Raw genomic sequence first — 18,223 nt, forward strand, 5'->3', positions numbered from 1 at the left:
ATATAGTGAGAAGTCGAATTCAATATATTTTTTTCTCTCTTTATTCTCGATTTCTTTTCTTCCTTCTTCATTTTCTTTCTAAATTTTCTCTCAAAAAATTTATTCACTTCAAGTCCAATGGATTGCATAATCGTTCGCAGTTCGCGGAACGTTCGTGGCCTTCCGGCGGTTCTTTTTGCTTCACGTGTAGGGAAGCGTTTGTTTACTCTCTCACGACCAATATGAAATTAGTAATAAAGCATTTAGTTTTACAATTTCAATAATATTGTTTTTCCAGTTGTTTCAAATGACAGTGTGAATTATCTGTTCAAGCATTGACCTGTGTAATTAATTGTGCAATGTCTCAATCAAACAGTGATGGCGAAACCGAGAATATTAATTGTAAACAAAGAAAAGGTGCAAAAAAGTCAGACAGCCCTTTAGGTAAAGAAGATATAAGTGTTGAATATATTTTAAGTTTATTAAATGATTTTGGTGAATCAGAAGCTCATCTAACATTTACAGAAACTGTATTGAACAACTCTTCTGAACTAAATGTTGAAAATACCTCTAACATTGCGAATGACACTAATAGCACACAAATAAGTGAAGCAAAAGAAAGTACAGATAATGTTCTTAATCATGAGAAATGTGAACAAATAGAAAATGCAAATGCTTCAAAGGAAGAGAAAAAATTGGTTGAACTTGAAGTAAATTATTTTGAACTATTTTTTATTTTCTTTTTAATTATGTTTTCAGTAATATCCGAATTGTTTTATTGTCTCCATGATTTTACAAATCTAATAAAATTTCAAAAGTTTTTGACGTATTGGCTAAAAGATGGCTAGGGGATATTTCTGTATCGTGATCTGTCGCACTAACTACAATAGCCAGGGTGCCAAATAGATTTTAAACTTGCAAATGTTTTTTAAAAAAATATGTAGATGTTTGCCCGGGGGTAGTTACGAGTTATATCTTTCTATTTAGTCCCTTTCTGTGATGTTTATTTAGTTTCTCGCTGGCCACTGCCTGGAAGTTTCCAAGACTTTACTATTATTCTGATCGGATCACAATACGGAAATCTCCCCATAGTTAGACATTATATTTATAGAACATTAAATATGAATTTTGTGTCTGTGTTTGAAGATTTTGTCTAAATCAGTCTCAAATATGAAAGCACTATATAAGAAGCAAACTACATTTTTAGAAACAGCTAACAATATGGCCTGTGTATCATGATTGATTGTTTGTTATTGCTACAGGTTTTCTAAGCTATGAAGGGAAAAAAAAAGTATTTTATTTATAACTTATTATTCTGGTAAAAGTTGATTATAAGATACCCTTCTTATTTTTGGCAGAGTTTTATATTCTTGTAAAAAACTGGGAAAAGTACTCAAAAATGAGATTTTCTAATAAGAAATTGTGATGTAATATGAATACGGAAAATCTTTTAAGCTGTAAATTCTAAGGCATATTGCCCTATAAAAGGGGCTCCTTTTTTTTTCTATTCTTATTATTATTCTATGAATTTAATTTATGAGCATTTTACTTTCATAGTTATTTATTATGTAAAAATGTTTAATTAAAAGTCTTTATTATATTATATTTAAGGTCAAGCAAGTAGGAGAGTACCGTGACTCTGATTCTTCTTGGTCTGAAGATGACGATTCCTCTTCAAGTTCAAGTTCTGATTCAGATTTTCATTTTGAATCAGTCCAGCTAAAGTATCTACTTTCCTTATTCGTTTAATCTTTTTCTGAATGATTTATTAACCTCTTATATGCTTAAAATCTAATTAGTATTTAAGATAAAAATATAAATGATTATTGTTTTTATTACTCTAGATTTTTTTTTGTTACTAGTATATTTTAATTTTATATTTAAAATTTTTTAAAAAACTTTTTTTATATATGCAGTCAATTCGCTATAACTCGAAGTACGATAACTCGAATATTACTATAACTAGATTTTTTTAAGGGGTCCCGACCCTTTTATCTTCAATTTCATGTTAATTATTCTCGATTACTCGAATTTTACTCCCTTTAACTCGATTTTTTTTTGGATCTTTTAAAGCAAGAAAGGAAACCTAGGAGCTGATATCTTGCCCCTTCCTTTGCACTATGTTTTTCGCACTCTTCATGGAGGAGTTAAAGCTGTCCCTCTTGAAGTACGTGAGCAGTGGTTAAATGAAACGTTACCAATTTTACTTCAAGGATACAGTCAAAATGATGTTTTCAATATTGATGAAATGGGTTTATTTTTTAAAAGTCTTCTAAATAAGACTATGATGTTTAAGGATGAAAACTGCTCAGGGGGTAAAATGAGCAAGGAACGTTTGACTGTCCTAGTTGAAGGAAATGCGTCTGGGACAGAGAAATTGCCCTTACTTGTTATCGGAAAATACCGAAATTCCCGATGTTTCAAGAATGTAAAAACGTATCCTTTGGATTACAAGTCTAACAAAAAGTTTTCGATGACATCAGTTTTATTTGAAGACTATGTAAGAAAATTGGATCGGAAAGAAAAGTGATACACTTTATGGATAAATGCACAGCGCATAGTGATCTACCTAATTTGAAAGCAGTAAACTTGCAGTTTCTCCAGCCAAACACAACAGCAAAGTTGCAGCCGATGGACCAGGATATCATAAAGTGCTTCAAACAGTCTTATCGTAAATGGCTTGTCAAAAAAATGATCTTAAATATTGTAAGCATTTAGAAGATTTGTAATTAATAAGCATTAATTAAATAATCCGACAATATTTAGAAAGACCAAAACCGAAACTAACGGTAAGTCGAACTTCCGATATGTCAAAGTTTTTCGTCAGTCCTATCAGATTCGAGTTATCGCGAATTCACTGTATTTATTAAATTTTGTTCATGTTTTCACAGTCTTGCATACACTTACATAACAATGCATGAAACTTTTATTAAATTATGTCCAATTAATTTGTACCAGCCATTTTGCAGTATTTAACTTAACAGCTTTGAAAAGTAAATTTCAATAAAAATTTAAGTGTTTAGTATATATAATTCAAGAAAATGTTTTTATGTTACTGTTCTATTAAATTATGAAAAAGTTTCAGTCATTTGAAATTTTATTTGTTATTGAAAATTTTTTTTTGTGTGTGTGGTTCATTATTTGTTGTATAGAAACATTGAAAATTGATTCTCAGTTATATTAGTTTGTTATTTTTGATAGCAACAAATATATTGCAATAAGTTTATAAAAATATTATTTACTTTAATATTTAAACTTTTTGTTAGACTTTTTTTTTGTGTGTGTATATATATATATATATATATATATATATATATATATATATATATATATATATATATATATATATATATATATATATATATATATATATAATATAGTTCTCACCAGCAATAAAAATTTAGTGGTCTAATAGGTCTACCTAGGTAGTCATTTAGTAGTAGACAAAATTGAGGGAAAAAATTGAATTTTACAATTACATAATTCATGTTATACTACATATCAAAAATTATAAATCGTCATCTATAATACTTAAAAATCAATTAGGTTATTTATATATAATTATAATAGTTAATGAAATTAAGTGAAAAAAAAGCTAAATTAATATTCATAAATAGATTCAACATAGAGATTAAAAAGCTGAGACCAAATTTTGTATTAAAAATAAATTTTTTTAAAATAAAGTCAATTCTGAAAGAGCATAAAATATTATTTTATTGATGAAATATTATGCTGTCAGTACATGAATGCAAAGCATAGCACAACATGTAAATTTGAAATTTCAAGATATAATTTCAAATTTTTTGTACCAGCCACTTTCAGTTAAATTCATTTGAATGAAATGCATTAGAATTCTATACCGATTATATCAAACAATAAAATTAGTACGGGAATTTTTTCAATTCAACGTAAAAAGCTGTACTTCGGTACTACTACCAGTTTTTTTTTTTCCTTTTCATATGGTGTATGATCCTTAAAAAATATTGTGTAAAACTATAATGTTCAAAATTTTTTTAATTTGATGTATGCTGCAAACTTTAAAAAAATAATAATTTGAATAAGACAATGCATAATAATTTTATTGAATCTTTGACTGAGATGGATATTTTTTTTCCCCAGGGTAATAGCAATTTTTGAGAAAAATAATTTTTTCTATAAACTGCTATCCAATAATATACTTCGGAACTTTCTGCACTTAGTATAAGTTGTGTTTAACAACTGGCCTTTAAATTTTCTGCAGACATGTTTTTAAATTTAATGTTTTTTTATTTAGCTCTACACCCAAAGTCAATTGTGTGAAAACAAAAGGGGAGTTGGATATTGAGGTAATTTTTTGATTCAATTATTTTTTTATAAAAGTTTTATTAAACTGTTGCCTTTTTTCGTTATACTAAGCATTGCTTTGTTACTTTAGAAATACAAATAATAATGAAATAACTTTCAAATTGCAATTTTATAAGCTTTTTTTTTTTAAGATACTGAAAGAGAAGAAAATCATTTTTATATGAGTTAATATCATTTTTCTGTAGCTATTAATTTCATATGATGCTGTTTTATTCTTTGCCATTTTTCTGTCTCGTACTGGGAGCTGAAAATGCTCCAGCAAAGCATTGAAACTTATATGCATTATAAGGTCTATTTGTAATTTTTTATGTTCTGGCTATTACTTAGCTTTGTGTTTTGTCTATGCCATTTCATGTAAAATAAATAAGAAATTTTACTCAGGAATAAATTTCAATTTGTTTCTAAGAAAAATCAAAGATTAGAAGCATGCAAAATGGTTTTTTATTTTTTAAAGTAAATTAAAAAAAAATTATAAGGAAATGTTTTTATATATTTTTTTTATATTTATATATCTAGAAAAAATTAGTGTTGATCTTTCATTAATCACATCTACTGGACTTGAAACTGAGCACTACCATTTCTAAACAGGTTAGAGAAGAAGATAGCAAGAAATGGACACCTAACCATACTTATTCAGTTTTCTAATTTACGTAACATTATGCCAATAGCTAAATGTTTAACAATAACTGTTCTGTTAAGAATTACTTGAAAAGAAAAAGATATGTTAATTATTAACTCATGACGTACGTTGCTGAAAAATATATGCTAATTCCTTATGTATGGTTTACATTGAGACCCCTTTGCTCCCTGATGAATCACTGCGCAACTACGGAAAGAGTTCTAAACAAAGTCCTCTAAAATGACAGATGACACTTGATTTATTATAGTATATGGATGGATCATCTTGTCATCTAAGTTCCAATTTTGTCAAAAATATCACATGTGCCAAAGTTTCATATTCCAGTGTTTTAATGATTGCTGATGTGTATTAATTTAGAATCTTTTGATTAATATTCTGGATTAGTTTTTTTTTAAAACTTATGCCTCTTTATTTCTTGCAGTCCAGTTTTTCCATTTTCTTATTTGATATTTTTAATTACCCAATTGGTAATACTTTTTAATATTTCAACATGTTGTGATACTAATGTATTAAAATGGATTCCTTAAGTCATCAAAAGTCCCGCAGTGAGCTGATTGTTAAGACACGGTTCCCAGCAGATCACCGAAGTCAAGCATCATTGACTGTGGTCAGTGTGCGGAAGACCACTTGGATTAGTCTGCTTAGAGACGGAGGGTGAGCGGTATCGGTCCTCATTAAACTGTTCTACCGTAAAGTGCTCTACTTCATGTGCATGTCGTCGGGCTATCAAAGCAGGGGTGCCATCCCCTCTGCAGAGGATCAAAATTATGATGGCATCTCTGCGGATCATCCTCAGGGATGTTTCCCAGTCCGTCACCAATAATATTTTGACTTCAATGAACTATTTTCTTATAATAAAATAAAAAAAGAATAAATAGTTTTTTCTTTTTTTTTTAAAAAAAAAAGAAAAAAACAAGTGATTTAAACCAGTGTGCTCCAAATTTTATTGCTGTGGACTGATTGACTTTAATAATTTTAGCACATTACGCTGAGATTGGGTAGAACATTAATTGTTTATTTTTATAGGTAGTTTTGATAATTTTAATTTAATTGTATTTGAAAATGCCTTGTAAATAAAATATAATAAAGGAATCATTTTTGTTTTAGACATGAGTTTTTTAATATTTAAAATGTATTTTTTGCTCATGTATAAGCAAGTTTTATTAAAATAATTCTTTTATTAGGATTTGCCTCCCATTGAGTATCTAAAAATATCTGTTGACGAAGAAGATTTGAAAAGAATTGGTCAAGTTCATGCAATTGTTTTCAAACTGGGTATTTTGCAATAATTTCTCTATTCTATTCTATTTTTTCTCATTGTTTTAAGATTAAAAAAATAACTTAAAACATTTTATTTGTGTATATTTTGTGTAATTGTAAAGTGCTTACTTAATAAGTTTGAATAAATCAATTTGTTTGCAAATTTAGTAAGGTAAGAAAAATTACAAATGCATCTAGAGACCTAGTAATTTCCCTTGTCTACAAAGCAATGTTTTAGTTTCTACCCTACTCCAACATTTATTAAAATAGACACTTAATCTTTTATTTAAACTCATTTTGTAAAAAATCTTTTTGTGATAGAAGAGTTATAACTTTTTTGAAACCAATCGTTTATATACAACTAGCTCAACACTTAAGATATTCAAACACAAATTAATTCGCAGTAGAGCTAGAGAACATCCGAGACTTTGATGGCTGGACTCCATTTGCGCAGATTTTAGGACAACATTGAATTAGCACGAACTATCAACAAAGAGAAAGGCATGGTGAGATGTCCTAGAGAAGGCCATGGCCCACCCCTGGCTGTCATGCTGGTTATAATTTGAAGCCAGCATACTGAACAATGAAAAAAATAAAAAACAGTTATTGCATTACAAATATCTTTTCATACTTAAAATTTTTCAGGCCGGTGTTATAAAAATTTCTAAGCTGATCCTGACAGACTTTTTCACAGCACTTTTATCTATCAATTTCCAATGAATATATTGCTAGGTATTATTGCATATTCATCTTTAACTTAATTTTAATATGCAGAGGTATATTATATTTTTTTCTTGTCCCTTGCTCAATATTTCAAATTTTATTGCAGTTGTAATTCAAGCTGCAAAAGATGGAAAGCCTCTAGATATTGATTCAGTTTTGTTTTTAGCACCAGATGAGCCACTTGGGCGAGTAAGTATCTGTCAACTACATAATAGCTATTTAGAATTTCATTCTTAATGATCTTTTGCATAAATTTTATTTTACTTATTATTTTTCAATTTTCACTGCTGTTACAAGCCTGAAATTGCTTAGGAAGTCCCCATCTGTACTTTTGATATATTGCAGTAATATATTAAAACAGTTCAAGAAATAGAAAATAAAGAAATAAAATTAAGTAATTTTAAATGGCAAAAGTCAAAGCTGGAACAAAATTGACTAAATAGTTCATACAAAATTAAAATTTGAAAATGAGATTTTTTTTTTTTACTGGCCAGAAACTTATTTAACCAATTTTGTTCAAATTAAGTTAAAAATTACTTTAAACTATGCATTTTTTTATACTTAACTATTTTTTAAATGAAGATTTCATTGCATAAATTTTTTCACTCTATTATAGATTTTTGAAGTTTTTGGACCTGTTATTGAACCCTTTTATACAGTGTTATTTAATACACCTGAAGATATTATTGAGAAAGGTATTGAAGTAGGATCTGATGTGTTCTATGCACCACATAAAGATGAGATTACTTCATATGTGTTTATCGACATGCTTAGACAGTAAGTAATTTTATTTTTGATTAGTTTAATTTAATAATCATAGTTTAGTTTTTTAATTAAAAAAACTTTAATGTGGTTCTAAACATAAGTTTAATCATTGCATTATATGGTAGATTAAATTCTCTGCCGCATTTATATGGAGTGCTACTTAAATGATTTTTTAAAGCTCTAATGAAGTGTGTAATTTAGAGCTACTTAATTTTTATTAACTTTAAGAAGAAAAAAAAACTAACTGTTAAATTTTAATTATATAATATTTTATGTTATGTTTTAAGAAAAATAAATGATAAAAATCAAAAAATATTTCTTAGCCAAAGTTGAACTTCAGCAGCTTGCAACTATAAAATAATTTAAACAAAATTTTTTCTTTTATCTTTCATATATTTATTTAGAAGAATGGACAATTTAGATTTAATCGAGATCAACCTAACTAAATTAATTGCATGCAACTAAGTGAACTAAAGTTCTAAATCTATCTTCAAAATCTATCTATTATCTAGTAAATATTTTTTTTCCTTTTTACATGCAAAAAAAAAAAATTCATTGATGTCCCATGTTCCTAAACAGAAATCCACCTTTCAAATTACTTTTGGAGCTTTTATTTATTTTTAGTAATTTTTCATGTATTTTTCAGATTATTTTTTTTAAATTAATTCTAACGTATAAAAATATAAATTTTAGTTCTTAAACTAAACAAGTAATCAGCTGCAGTGGTTTAGTGGTTAAGACACTGGACTGTCATTATGAAGAATTGGGGTTCGAATCCCAGCAGCGGCTTGAAGCCTACCCAGCTTCTGTTTGATGGGTACCTGCTTGTCTAGAAAGTAAAGGTAACCTGTGCACAATGCTGACCACATTGCCATTGGTTACGAAATTGTGGACACTTATCCTCCTTGACCTCCCTGACCTACAATGGCTGTTGAGGGAATGCTTTACTTTAATTTTAAAAAAATGTATGTATATTGAGTTGAAATCATTTATAACTAATATAATGATATACTCGAACTTTTACATGATATCATGGATTCAAGGTTTTGATTAAGACAAGACAGGGGTAGCTAGGTGCTGACCTACAGGGGAACAAACCACTTAGTTTTATATATATATATATATATATATATATATATATATATATATATATATATATATATATATATATATATATATATATATATATATATATATATATATATATATATATGTGTGTGTGTGTAATACAAAAATTAAATACTTTTGTATTAATAAAAGCATTAAAACTTCATTCCTTTTCATTAAATATCTTTAGTAAAGGATAAGGGTAGAAATTCTATTTTGGGACTTCAAGGCTAAAAACATGCCAATGAATAATAATTAGATTAATACTTCAAAAGAGAAGTTATTTTAAGATCTTTCACTTCCATATAAGGAAAGATTAAACGATTTGCTTTGAGTAATAAATAAATTTGATGAGGCGTAAGAATACAAAAAAGATATATGGCTGGACTTTTTACTCTTTTTAATCATCCTATATAATGCAGGACCTAATGTTTCTGCGTGGCTTTTTGTTGTTTATCTTGCTAAAATAAAATCCGTCAGCTTAGACGGGATATCTGTTCCCCCTCTCCCGCTTTGGAGAGGGGTTAAACTGCTATTTCACCATCGCAACTTAATAAAAGAAAATTATGCACAATCTGGACTCTTCAATCATGCTTCTCTCACTACTACTATACTAAAAAATATCGGTGTGGATACACCGCATATTATATATATATATATATATATATATATATGCAGTCAAACCCCACTATAGTGAACTCCCGGATATAGTGAACTAAAAAAGTGAGGAAGTTGGATATTATGAACTTTTTTCTGTCTTCGACTGATTAATTTTTAATAATTTTGAAATGTCTACTTCAAAATAAATACTTATACTGATTTTTAAAACCATCTATTGAGTGTAATGTAGCCATAAGTATTTTTTCTTGTTTGCTTCTTTTATCTCACTTTTCTATCCCTAAACAAAGGCCAACTCAGGCAGATGTATCGACAAATTTTCCCTGCATCAGCCAAAGATTACTAATTTTTATTTTGTACACAGGACAAAGAGTAATGAAAAATAGGAGCAAGTTAACATATTTGTGTTACTACGTATTCTTTTTCAGTCATTATTGGTCATGTATAATTAAAAAAAAGGAGTTCAGAACTATTAGTTAAAATTGTTTGCGGAGCGGATATAGTGAACTCCCGGTTATAGTGAACGAAATTTCGGTCCCTTGAAGGTTCACTATAGCGGGGTTTGACTGTAAATATATTTATGCAACAATCTGTTTCTTAACTTGCAACACATGTTTAGAAGATATAACAATGGTATCTTGGGTTCTGCAAATTTTCTGAGTGCTATTAGCATAATCAGTGTTCTACTAGAGCATTTTTAGGATGACTCACCCTGCCTGCCCTTTGCATCCTCTTTGCCCTACTTGTAAAAATAAGCCATCATTGTGCTACTTTTTTTATTCATGTTCCATTAAAAAAATTAATTCAATGTTTAAATAATAATTACACAGGTAAAATTATTTGAGTTCATAGGTTTAATTCTGATTACTATTACAAATATTTAATTTGTTAGTATTATTTTTAAGTGGTTAAGTTTTTAATTTATATTATTATTAATTTTTATATTCTATAAATATTATATTTATTTTTGTATTATAATTATTTTATATTTAATTTGTATTATTATTATTAACTAAATTTTAAATTTCTCTTTTTTCTGGAGGGTATATTAATAAATGTTAATGCAAGTGATTCTAAATGTTGTAATTATTTTTAAATAAAGACCTTTTTTAAAAAAATGTCCCTTCAAATGTTCATTGTCTCATAATTTTCAATGTAAATTATGGAAAAAGCTTTCAAATTGTTTATCAATTAATAATTTTTTTAGTTTACTTTTTTTGAAAACATTTGTGGGCAGTGATTGTCCTTTAGGATGTCTTAATTTTTTTAAAAAGCTGAAAAAATTTCTTTTATTTTGATAGTGAGTAACTTTTGCAATGTACACATGAAATAGTATAAGAAGGCCATTTAAAAATTGTTGAGGATCGAATTCAGTTATTACATAACATTATACATTTGATAAATTTTTACGGTGTTCAGTGAGTGCCCTTTCAGAACTCAAAGTGCCTTTTTCTGTGTGGAAGCACCTTGCCCTTTTTTATTCCTAGTGAGAACTCAGCATAATACTTAAAAAATTTCTTAGAATAATATTTGACTCTTAAACACATGATTTCTGCATGAATGGAATTTTCTCAAAGTAATGTTTAGATATATGAATAATTAATTTTCAGTTTGTTATAAACATTTAAATTCATCATATTTGTTATTTAATCTAAGCTATGTATGATATAAATATTAATGAAGTCTTAAAATTACTGAAGATTACATACATAATGTTTGTTTAAAGATTTATGCACCATGTATAATTATTATTTCTAAATGACTCTCTTTCATAAATTTTAATTTATATGAATAAATATAAATGTGCTTTTTAAAATAGTTTTTATTAGTTTTCAAAATTGATCTATATTAACCTTAAGACTAAAAAAAATTTCTAAATGTAACAGACTATACTTGATATTATAATTATATGCTTTTAGATGTGTTATATATATAGTTGAACTAGTAAATGTTATTAAAGAAAAAACAATATTCTAATTATTTTTTAAATAATAGGTATTTGTATGATTTAAAGTTAATAAATTAACTTTCTTATTGTCTATTTTTTTTCCCTAGGCAAAAAGGTTCTGATGCTTCATGGAAAGATAACAATGAGCCTCCTGAAGAGGTAAATTAGAACATTTTATTTCTGTTGCCTAAAATTTGTAAGAAATATGATTAACAAAATAATTTATAATAAATTCAACCATTTTAGTTGGAAATATTAGGTATTTTAGTCACAGTAATGTTTTTAAATAATATTATTAAGCATTATTAATACATTTTATGAAAGCTGTGGTTTGTTAATGAAAAAAAAATTTTTTTTAAAATCAATTATTCAATAAAAAATTCAATCAGTAAAAGCTTCATATATATACACTGAGTGGCCAAATTATTATGACCATCCCCTTAATACAATGTTGGACCACCTTTAGCCTGTAATATTGTTAGTATTCTTCTTGGCATAGATTCTATGAGATGCTGGTAAGTGGTAGGAGAAATTTAACCTCATATCCGGTGAACTGCCCTTTTCAGTTTCGTAAGATTGGATGGTACTGGATTCAGCTGTCTGATGCTCCATTCGATCTCATTTCACAAATTCTTAATTGTATTAAGATCTGGTGATTGTGCAAGCAAACAAAGGTAAAGTCACCGCCACGTTCTTCGAACCATCTGACGACAATACAAGCTATATGACCAGGAGCATTGTCTTTCTGAAAGTATCCATCCTTGGCAGGGTACACCATTAACATAACAGGATGTACTTGATCTGAGAAACACTTAAATAGCTTTAGGCATTCAGGCATTGTTCCACAGGAACCAAAGAATTCATCTTATGCCAAGAAAACATCCCCCAGCCCAAGCCAAAACATTGCCTGCACCAACTTGAAGTTTTGTGGTAATGCAGTTGGGGTCCATGCTTTCATGGAGTTTTTGCCATATCCGAACCCTTTAATTCTCATGGTGTAATTGAAATTGTGATTCATCAGACCACATGATCCTTTTCCAGTCATCTACTGTCCAATCCTTATGCTCCTTTGCTAACTAGAGATGTCTGCTCTTGTTCAAGGCTGACAGCACAGGTTTTCAAACTGGTTGGCGGCTCCCTTAGCCTATACGGTGTAGTGTGTGGCACATGGTTAAGTCAGCCCACTATTTGATGTACTGTAGCTCTTCTGTTGGACAGGACAACTCGCGCAAATCTTCTCTCAGGTCAAGTATTCAGTAACCCGATGTTGAGATCTGGTTTCCTCCTTGGTAGTCCACTCGGAACACTTCACAAAAGTAGCCATTTTGTTTATACTGGATCCAACACTTGAGCGCCTATAATCATCCCATGTTCAAACTTTGTTAAATCACGTTTATTGCCCATATCTCCACGGGTAAACACAATGAATGCAATTGATGATTCACTTGTCTTGCATTCCCTTTTTATAACTATCTTCCCTTCTATTCTGTGACGCAATTGCACATTTTGCTTAAAACTGTCAGGTTGTTATAATAATTTGGCTACTCAGTGTAAGTATATAAAGCTATGATTTTGCCAATCCTAGTTTTGTAAAATCTTAGGTGTTTATTTTGTCTACATTATTTTGATTGCTAAGCATATTCTGGAGTTATTCATTTCATCTAATATTACATTGATTGTATTTACTTCTAGTATTCAGTTCAGTGCCCTACTCCTTTTTTTACTAAATTTACCTACTAAATTTAAAATGGAATGTGACAATGTAACAATGAAAATTTGAACTGTCTTGTGAATTCTTTTAGTTTTTGGGTGTTTGGACTCGTGGCTAATCTTGTTTAAAAAATACTTAAATTTTTTTTAAAAAGATAGTGAAGCTATAAGCTCTATCTAAATGAAGCTGGTACAATGTCTAGGTCTGTTTTGTAAAAATTTTTTATTTACATACCTGCCAAGTCTCCTGTTTTTTTTTTTTTTTAACAAAGACTCCTTTATTTTTACCCTTATCTCCTGTTTACCTGTATATTCTCAATTTTCTCCTTATATGTGGAAGAAACTTTTAAAAAAAATTGTTGATGATAAAATATTCACTAATGGCAACAAATGTACTTATCTTATTCCTCAACAGATGCCGCTATTGTTAGTACTGCAGTATGTTGAGTGTTTATAGTTTAAGTAATTATAAATAATGGTTCAAAAATAATCTTCTTTAGATTAAGATTTATATACATATTTTTTACTTCGCTAAATATAAGTGCTAATATTATTTCCAATTTAGAATTTCTCTTTTTGACTTGCATGATTATCCTTGATGTATCAAAACTTTACTCATAGCCCAAAAAATTTCGCTTGTAAAATCTGCGTTATTTTATTTCTCCAATGTTGACAGTAATGTATTTATTTAATTTTAATAGCATTTAGATTATTCTGATGATGAACAGGAAAGAGCAGCTAAATTGAAGCGAAGGGGTAAAAACAGAGTTCGTGAATCTGAAGATGATGATGAGGTGCAAGTTCTTCCTTATAAGATTTCTCCCAATGAAAAAAGAACATTCAGTAAGTATTCTCTTATGTTTCGTACATTTTTATATTTGTATGCTATGTTTTATTTTGAAATTAAACATTGAGCAGTGAAAATAATTTATTTTCTTTTTGGGTGTTTTAGGGTTTATTTTTGTTGAGAAAGTACTTTCAATGGTAACTTTTATAACTTGACAATTATGGTATAAAGTGGTGTAATATTTTGTTCTTTCTTTTTTTTTAAAAAAAAGAGTTCTGTTTCTTTAAATAATGTATAATAATATATATATTGGTCTATCAAGCTTTCTATAAAGAAACCTATAAACTTTTTGAAGGAAGTAACTCTAAAAAAAGGGGGGGGGGGTGGAAATTAAGTTTATGAGCTGGAAGTTGGAAAGAAATTTAACTTTTCAATAATAAAAATTTTTTTCTGCTATAACTTAATGAAAAATGCTATAAAGAATTCTTTCAAATTTCTGTCAAATATTGCTAAACCAGTGAAGAACTGAAAGGCAATGTTACATGTCATGTTTAGTGGTTTTAATGGTTTTACTTGTTTAGTATTATATTTTTAGTTAATAAATACAAGTAACACAAAAATATATCGATGAAACAAAACTAATATGATTTGAATGTAGAAAAAGTTTTATATGTTTACATTTCTAGCTGGTCTGATATGAAGTGTATATTATATAAATAAATAAAGCTTAAATATAGTGTGTTTAAAAATTGTTGGTTACTGAAGTACCATAAGTTTAATGAATAAAAGATAATAAATGTAATTATTTCTATTTAATTATTTATTCAGTTATTTATTGTATTATTGTTAAGCATTTGACTTATATATTTTTGCTAGCATTTTAATAAAGTTCCTAAAATTGACTTAAATTTAAATTAAATTTAGTACATTTTGTAAGAGTAATGAGAATTTATTTTAGTAAAATAAAATTTTATTTCTTGAAAAAAAAAATCCAATTAAATTGCAGAATTTATTTAATTAAGAAATTGATCCAGTTATGAAACTATAGAAAGTTTTGATGTAAAAATTTTATTACAAATGATATTTTTTATTATAAATCAGATATTAAATAGCAAATGTTCAGGGCCGGATTAACCTATAGGCACGTGCCTAGGGCCTACAAAATTCAGGGGTCTACGAAAAACTTGGGGAAAATTTTTTTTTGACAAAAATAATTTAGCTTTAAAAACAACAAATGTATTTTGCACAAAATTATGAAGATACATTGCAGATAAAGTTTGGTATTGCAGATACATACCCTCCAACTTATGAGGATTTTGAAAATAATTCTTTCTAGTGGTAGCGAACCAAAGTAGAAATTTTTAAAGCAAATGGATCTCTTATAAAACTTTTATCAGAACTTAAAAATCTAGCCATATGGCCTGCTTTTTTATAAGTAATAGTGGACAAGTTACGCTAAAATTATTATTTTTTTTAAATATTAAGATATTAATTTTGCTACCGTCTGAAAAGAAGATTTCTGAAACTACAGAAATTCCGTAGCAGTTGGAGGGTATGCATATAAAGTTCGATAAACAAATTTGTAAATTAAAATCCATATTAATAAAAATGTAAAAAAAAATATGCAAGAAAATTTTAGCATATATTTTGAAAAGAGGGGAGGAGTGGGGGAAGGAGAGGAGTGCCCAAAAACGGCTATGCCTAGGGCCTACGAAAGATATAATCCGGCTCTGCAAATGTTATATTAAATTGTAAAATGTAAAATTTTGTGCAATATTGTGTAAATTTAATGCAATAATAATTATGTTATAAAAACTTTTCCTTGCAAATTTGTTGCCAATTTTTTTTGTGTGTGTGTGTGTGGTGTGGGTTTTATTCAGATGTTGAAAACTTTCAACAATACTTTATATTCTATGCTTACTATGCTTAAAGTATTTGAAACTATATATTTATTTATTTATTTTTTGCATTGGATGATAATTTTACTAAATTAGGATTTTAGTAATTTCACTTCAATATCCAAATATATCTATTGAATGACTCATTTTCCTGACAACTTTATCGAAAAGCTAATATAAAAAAATGTGGCAAAATAATTTCGAAATTTCCTTAAAATGTTATATTTTGGTTTGACTTTTATCTTAAATTTAATTAGTACTATCATTTGAATGCTTTTCAGAAACATATACTTATCTGCTTTATTAGTCATGGCAGAAAAAGTGGTAGAAGAAGCTTTACTATTAAAATTATAATTTTTTTTATTTTACACAATTTTCTGAACTCTTACTCAAAATACATACTTCTTCGAATTTAAAGCTTCTAAAACTCTTCCAAAATATCAAAAAATTTTATCATAATTGTTACTACAGTACAGAACCCGTTATCCGGAAATCAGAAAACCGGAAAACCAAAAAACCGGAACAAAATACGATAAATTTTCCAGCCATTTAAAAAAAAAAATTTTTTTTTCTTCCTCATATGATTTTAGGATTTTTCTTTCTTTTTGGAAAGATGTTTACCTTACTATCATTTTGGAAATAATCATTAGTGTATTACTTCGTTTTTTCTTCTTTTTAAGATTATTTCCAAATATTTTTTTTTTAGTTGAGTTTGACAATGAAAAAAACGGCTTTTTGTAGCGATTCAAAAAACCGGAAAAATCAGTTATCCGGAATAGCGATGGTCCCGATCGTTCCGGATAATCGGTTCCCTACTGTACTTCGAAGAAAAAAAAATGACTATGTTTAAAAACATGCTATAGAAAAACTGTTAAAATTATGTTGCTGCTATCAACTGTTTCGAATATCATCTGACTTTTTATAACTTAGTAAATGAAAGATTTATTTGAATCATTCCATTAAATATATTTTTATAATTTATTTAGGTTATACTTCTTATACTCGGAGCAACAGCTGTGAAACGCTGAACAATAGAAATTCGATTAATTACCACAGGAACTCAAATCAAAACAATAGAAATTCTGACCAGAGGAACAGTGGCAATTTGGATAATGTTCCAGTTTGGATCTCAGCTCCACCTTCTTATCTAGAACCTAAGCCATTACCTTCGCATAGCAATGCCACAAATATTACACCCGTGCAATCATTTCAACTTAAGCAACCTGCATCCTTACCGACACAGAACCATTTACAATCATCCAGTGTTCCACGTAATTCATCCCAAACACAATTTAGACCAGGCACACTTTTACTCAATCCTAAACAGCCTTTTGTGCCTCGCCAACCTCCGAATCTTAACTCGCAGAGACTATTATTGCAGTCACCCATTCCTCCACCTAATGGAAACAATTGTTATTTCCCTCCATCTCAAAGACCATCTCATCAAATGATACAGAATGCATCAGGACAAATATTGTTCCAAAATGCCCACAATAATGTTCCAAATCGACACATCTTTGGCCAAATAACTCCAGTTGGTATTATGTCTCCAGCTCCACCTATGTCCCCTGCTCCTCCAATGTCTCCAGCTATTTTTAGCCCTTGTCCTAGTCCAGCTATGTATATTCCACCCAATGCATATTCTCCTTTTCCTTCACCTGCCTTGTCTCCAAATCCTTATTGGCGTCCTCAGAATCAGCATGCGCCATCCTTTACGAATGTACAGAGTCCACCTCCGACTGCACCCTTGACTATACAAATCCCCACATTTTCAAGTCCTCCTCCTATTGTCAGATTTTCTGCAGCCAACAATTATTCAGTACCTCCTCCTTCGTATTCTTCCAGATTTTAAGAGGACTCTTTTTTCTTTTTTTATCTTTTTGCATTTGATGTTATTATCTTTGTCAACATTATTTGTTGTCATGTATAATGGATTACTAAATGAATTAGAATTCTTCCATTGTATAAATTTGTTTTGCTTTTCTTGAATTGTATAGGAAGCTATTGTCCAGTATGATGTTTTATACAAATAAATGGATGATATGGAAATATGTTTCTTTTCTTACAATATTTTTTGTTCAAATTTATAACAAAGTTAAATAAGAAAATGCTTGTCAGTCAGTAAGCTAAATTTGTGTGTTATAAGTAATCCTAATTATTTTTTTAAAAATATTATTGTATGATGATAGTGAATACTTAATATTGTTGTCTGTAAAGTGATGATGCTTGACTCATGTAGGCTTTTTCAAGTACAACTTAGTAAAATAATTTTTTTGCTAATTTTAATTATTTTCCACTAAAAAAAACTTTCTGTGTAAAAAGAAGAAACATATTCAAATTAATGTTTAGAAATGTATTTGTAAAATCAATGTTTTCTCATTTTTTTTACATTTTTAATTCCAAATTATGATCTCTGTTGTCATAATGATATTATTTTCATTTAT

General features: G+C 28.4%; 1 protein-coding gene across 1 annotated transcript; it reads left to right on the forward strand.

Annotated features, from left to right (window-relative positions):
• The first annotated feature begins 105 nt into the window (after positions 1 to 105).
• LOC107441610 (uncharacterized) lies at positions 106 to 17,828 on the forward strand. The gene is made up of 9 exons (XM_087157427.1): positions 106 to 689; positions 1,591 to 1,703; positions 4,253 to 4,304; positions 6,148 to 6,238; positions 7,053 to 7,135; positions 7,563 to 7,723; positions 11,492 to 11,543; positions 13,796 to 13,937; positions 16,766 to 17,828. Exons 1-9 carry the CDS (start codon positions 339 to 341, stop codon positions 17,629 to 17,631), a joined length of 1,911 nt encoding a protein of 636 aa, XP_087013553.1. The 5' UTR covers positions 106 to 338; the 3' UTR covers positions 17,632 to 17,828.
• Positions 17,829 to 18,223: the final 395 nt, after the last annotated feature.

Source organism: Parasteatoda tepidariorum, chromosome 2, assembly GCF_982258835.1.
Source record: "Parasteatoda tepidariorum strain Cologne lab strain chromosome 2, Ptep-v5.0, whole genome shotgun sequence".
Lineage (NCBI taxonomy): Eukaryota > Metazoa > Arthropoda > Arachnida > Araneae > Theridiidae > Parasteatoda > Parasteatoda tepidariorum.